The sequence below is a fragment of the Chaetura pelagica genome, unplaced genomic scaffold, assembly GCF_000747805.2.
Source record: "Chaetura pelagica isolate M959 unplaced genomic scaffold, ChaPel_1.0 scaffold1407, whole genome shotgun sequence".
NCBI lineage: Eukaryota > Metazoa > Chordata > Aves > Apodiformes > Apodidae > Chaetura > Chaetura pelagica.
The window spans coordinates 456,268-461,727 of NW_009953954.1; the positions used below are offsets into that span (position 1 = coordinate 456,268).

General features: G+C 53.3%; 1 protein-coding gene across 1 annotated transcript in view; it reads right to left on the reverse strand.

Annotated features, from left to right (window-relative positions):
* SBNO2 (strawberry notch homolog 2 (Drosophila)) overlaps nt 1–5,460 on the reverse strand; it is a 41,809-nt gene that overhangs the window by 11,031 nt on the left and 25,318 nt on the right. The window contains exons 6-14 of the mRNA XM_010001835.1: nt 5,424–5,460; nt 4,717–4,807; nt 4,178–4,338; nt 3,621–3,754; nt 3,106–3,196; nt 1,749–1,892; nt 1,150–1,267; nt 671–776; nt 329–482 (exon numbers count right to left, since the gene is read on the reverse strand). Of these exons, the coding sequence (XP_010000137.1) occupies nt 329–482; nt 671–776; nt 1,150–1,267; nt 1,749–1,892; nt 3,106–3,196; nt 3,621–3,754; nt 4,178–4,338; nt 4,717–4,807; nt 5,424–5,460 (1,036 nt within the window). The remainder of the gene's footprint in view (nt 1–328; nt 483–670; nt 777–1,149; nt 1,268–1,748; nt 1,893–3,105; nt 3,197–3,620; nt 3,755–4,177; nt 4,339–4,716; nt 4,808–5,423) is intronic.

Below are 5,460 nucleotides of genomic sequence, written 5' to 3' on the forward strand. Positions count from 1 at the left end.
TGCTGTGCAGGTTGATAGAACAGTCTGGGCTTGATAATCTGATGTAACAGCAGTGCCTGTGTCTGTCTGAGGCTGAATGAAGAGTCTGGTCACTCTCTCCTCTCTGCACCACCATGATGGTGCCAGCTCTGGTTTGTAAACAGGGAACTTTTCAATAGAATATTTTTTTTTTTTTTGCATAAGCAGAGCCTGTGACCCCTTTTGCTTTCTTTTGAACAAAGCCAGTTCGTGGCTGGTGCCACCTTAGGGGTCCCCAGGCCCCCCCACAGAACAAGGGGCCATGCCCAAAGCACAATTAAGTCTCCCCAGTGCAGTGGGACCAACTCACCAACTTGGCTGCCTTGTCATAGACCATCTTGTACTGCTGATCCAGTGGGATCTCCTCGATTCTGAAGGTCACTCCAGTGAAACTGAGCTGCCTGGCAATGTACATCCCACTAACCTTCATGTCCATTGCCACGATCTCCATTGCACCAACTCCCCTGGGAGAGAAGGACAGCTGTGAAACCCCCTCCTCTGCTCCAGGGCAGCACCAGGAAGGTGCCTCTGCAGAACCCCCAGCCCTCCTGGCTCCAGCTGCCCTCAGACACTGTCCTCAGGCATTGCACCCACTTCCAAAGGCTGCCACAAAACGCACACCAGGTGGAAGGGGATGCTGGAGGAGCCTTACCTCTTCTCAATCGCATGCAGGAACTCATCAAATGCCCTGAAGGGGGTGCCCTCCCCCCAGATCCCCAGGCGGCTCATGTAAATCATGTTTTTTGGCTCAGAGGCACCTGTTGGAACAGAACTCACTGTCAGCAAAACCACAGAAGTCTTTAATAGTTTTGACTCAAGTAAAGTGAACTCTTAAGGGGTGGTCATGCCCCATCGTGCCTCAGGGGACCTGAGGACATTTCCCTCCATGCAAGCAGGCAGCACCACAGAGCTGAAGAGATTGCCAGGACTGAGTTATATGGGAGAGAAATTAGTCTGACCTGCCAAAAGGTCATGAGTACCAGCAATGATGGGGCAGATTTGGCACTCCAGGCCACCCTCTAGCACTGCAGCACCTTTCACCTCTTGTTGCCTAAACAAGCACTTGCAGGGTGTGTGCTCACAGCTCAAGGACACCCTGGAGACCAGAGGAGACAGGTGCCCACAGCTCACCTGTGGCACTGGCATAGACAACCCTTGCTCGAGGCAGCTTGTTCTGAAGGTCCAGCACTGCTTTGCCCATCTTTGTAGAGCTGGCATTTTTGGCTTTGTGGCATTCATCAAACACAATCTGGAGGGGAATGTCAGTTAAGGAGAACAGATCTGTTTTGATCCTGAGGATGGGAGCAGACAGAAGATAAAACCCAACCAACTGAACAGTCCCTGTATCAACAGGCCTGACCAGTTCCACACACTGCCTGAAATCTGTTGGTTTTGCCTAGTCCTGTGCTCATTCCCCCCTCCCTCTCCCTTCACTTCCAAGGTGTGTCCTGGTTTGTAAAGCTGAGGGAGAAGAATGCTGAAGAGGTTAAACCAGCTGCATTCTTCTCCCCTAGCCCTGTAGGCAGTGGAGGAGGAGAGGGCAGGGTGGGGGATGCCTGTGCTCACAGCCTTGAAATATCTACCCCAGGCATCAGGCTGCTCAGCACAGCTGCTGCCAGTGCTTTCAGATGGCCCCAAGCTCTTTGTTCCTTGGTGAAGTACAGTCACAATCATGCAATTCTTCTTTCTCCAGTTCTTTTGGGGTTGTGTTTTGGGTTTTTTAAGGATACAACTCCATCAAAATTCTCTCTGCACCAGTCCAAAATCTGTTTTAAGCGTGTCCTGTGCTGCCCACCTGCCTGGCTTTCACCAATCAGCGCAGAGTAAGTGGCAAAGAGGACTCCTTCTGAGGTAGCTGTGTCACCGTATTTAATCTGCAGGAAGAACAGGAACAGGAGCAGTTCATCATGTCTGTCCCCAGGGGGTGGTGCCCAGAGCCAACCCTGCCACTTGTGCTGTGGCTGTGCAGGACTCGCTGCTGCCAGAACAAAGCCCACTCTGAGAGCAGAGGGGACAATGACATCTTTAGCACGTCTGCTTGGCACTGAGAGCTGGTGATGACAGGGACTTCAGACGTCTGGAGAAGTCCCACCAGCCCATGTGTCAGCACATCTGGTGAACACAGGGTGGAGGCCACGCTAGGACTTCCATTTTCTGGCCAGCTGAAACCACTTCTCATCTTTAAGTTTAGGATGTTTATTTGGTTTGAACCTTCCAGTGGCTTGAATTAAAGTAATTTTAAAATAATTAAAATAATTTTCTTCCAGACCAGGTGAGATTGTTGCCTGTCTCACCATCAAAAATAAAAGGTAGAGGAAAAAACCCCATGGTCCCAATCTGAATAAAGTTCCATTTAAAGCCTTTTTGGTCTGAGGACAAACCTCCCTTTCAGCCCCTCAATGAGGTACATTCAGAGGTGTCAAACACGTGGCTCCCACTGACTCTGTAAGAGCTGGTTGTTCAGACCATTGCAAGCAGAGGAGAGTGTTTCAGTCCCATGTGGCAGGCACAAACCTGATGCACAGGACAAGAGACTAAAGCACAGGAACCCTGTGAACAACCACCACACAACTGCTGGTGCTTTCTTTTGAGAAATACCTCATCCTCACCCCTGAATAACTGGAAGAGTCTGAAAACCCTCTGATGTTCTCAGAGGGGGGGGTGGGTGTCAGTGTGGCCGCAGCCCCTGCCAGGCACCATCTGTGCCCTACACCTGCTCCCTCCTGCTCTGAAAGAGGATCCGTGAAACCAGCGCTGGGAGAGCAGCCCAGGAGAGCAGAGCTCCAGAGCCCCATCCAACGGGAGCTGCTTCCTCTGCAGGGCTCCTCAGGAACAGCAAGAAAGGTTCAAGTGCTGCTGGACCATGCACCTGCCTGGAGACACCTCCCAGCCCCTGCAGGAAGGAGCTCGGAGCTCCCAGCCCTCCGAGGCTCCCAAACCAGCAGGAGTTTCCACAGGCAGCACCTGCTGAGGGAGGGCAGGGCCAGGGGCTGGGCTGGCACCAGCCACGGGGGCAGAGCTCAGGGTGGATCCATCTACCTGCCTGGGGGCTGATTTCCAGACCACCCTTGCAGCTTCTCTCCCTACCTTATTCAAAGCATGCACAGGAATGTGGGAGGCCTCAATGTCCTTCAGGTCTCTCTCAGCATCGTACTTGAGATCGTTGGAGACACTGAACCTGCAAAGCAAGACGTGGGGCTGGTTATGTCCTGAGGAGATGGTCAGGGCACACACAGTGACCAGCAGCTCTAAGGTGGCAGGAGCTGCAGCTGCCCCTGCCCACAGACCAGACCCTGCTGCAGACCCCACGGCCACCAGGACACACTGTGTGTCCCACAGCAGGATCCCACACTCCAGGGACTTGGGTCTGCACTGGGAAGTCCCACCAACACCCCTCTGCACACCTGCATGGAAGGCTCACCCTGCCCTCCAGATAGGACCTGAATCTGCCATTTCCTACTGACACTCCCATTCCACCAACAGCCACTGGGCACAGAGGTGGGAACCACTTACCCAAGGCCACAGCACGAGTCAGCTGTAAAGCCAACTGGGAAACTGGACTTGAAGGAAAAGAGAGACTCCAACAAACAACACCAACTTACCACAGAGCCTTTTTCCTCCCTTTAAGGTAATTTTCAAAGATGATGCCTGCAACTGTCCTGCCCTTTCCAACTCCAGCACCATCCCCAATGAGGAACCCAGCTCGCTGCCCATTGGGTAATAAAACTTCATGTTGCTGCAAAATCAAGAACAGAACTGGAAATTAGACTAGATTTGCCTCTGCTAACAGCTTTGATGGGAGCTTGTAGGAGCCCCACTTAACCCCTGCACATATCCCATCCATGCAAGGGCATTCCCTGCTCAGAGAAATGATGGCAGGAATGGTCAAGCATCATGGCAACGTTCACAAGTGGCAGTTCATGGAAAAGGCCCCTGGGAGCAGAGATGTAAGACACTCCTCACTGCAACAAAACCCAGGGGTCCTTCCTTCTTTGGGAAACACACCCCACACAAGTCCCTGGCTGCAAATAATCCCGTCAAAAGGCATTTAAAACCCCAGGTGCCCAAGTCTCATCACCCACATTTCAGGTTACTTTAAAACACACTTGGACACTCATGCACACAAAGGGCAGGTTCTTCCTGGCCCTGAGCCCTGTACCTGGCAGGCGTAGATGATGGCTTCCAGCTGCAGGGCTGACAGGGACCCCTTGTCGGCCACCGAGCGCGGCAGGGACAGGCAGTAGGTGATGTCGGGGGGGGGGACGCTGGACAGGGTGCTCGTTTCAACCACCAGGTCAGGGTGGTGCTTCCCTATCTTGGCTAAACAACACAGAAAATAAACAACTCAGGTTCTCCCCTCGCCCAGGCCTCATACTGGTGGTGCAGAGGCCCCTGCTCTGGGGCAGAAGGGACAAGTCCAACTCCCTTGCTCTGCACTTTTCAGGTCTGTTGAAATTCCAGACTGGCAGAAACAAGCCATGGCCCCAAGAGCAAGCAACAGAAAACTCTGCTGTCAAATCAGTGTTGCACAAGCAAAGGGGCAGCAGACTGGCAGTTTTTCTACAAAATCACAAGCTGGGGATGTGCCACAGCAAACACCACACACTGCTTGCAGGAACACAGGGGAACAGGCAATGAGGCTGGTCCAGAGTGGAGTTACCTGAACTCCCCACACCCCTGTGATGGCAAGATACTCACACTTTGAAGGTATGTATTCTGCATAGGTCTCTGTTTGCCCCAACTCTTCTGTTTCTTCCTCCTCACCTTCATCCTCCTCCTCTGCCTGAGACTGAAAAGAAATGGAGCATTGACCAACTGTTGATGTTCTCCCTGAACCCTGGACACACACAGCGCCACAAGCCACCACTGAAACCACCCCTATGCAAATTCACAAACCCTTCAAATACAATTAATCTCATTTATAGGCTACAGCAACACAAGGAAACCATCTGTGAGAGCCCACCCAGGGCCAGAAAGGGGCCTGCAGAGCTGCTTCCAGAACCCAGGGATCAGGGAAAGCTTCAGCACCCTGCAGGGAGGGGGCCAGGGGTGGTCCCAGGGCTGCCCCTCTGGGCCCTCAGCTGGGCCAGGGCGAGGAACCAGACCAGCTCCAAACTCAGCATGGGACTCAGCAGCACACAGCAAAGCCCTGCATTCCAGGAAGAGCAGCCTGGAAACCCTGTGCTGCCTCAGCTGTGGAGAAATCCCAAACCATTCCCTAACACTGCGAGGTTCCACCAAGGGAAATGTCTGACACTTCTGGGAAGGTGCAGTGACTTGTCCCTGCCTGGTTGTCTTGGCTGACTCCCTCTGGAGGGAACTCAGATTTGCTGCCCTCCAACTGCCACCTCACCAGGTTGAGAGCCTGGTGGCCCACCCCACCAAAGCCCACCCCCCACACACACCTGGTAGCTTATGAGGAGTGGGGTGCTGGGGACAGCA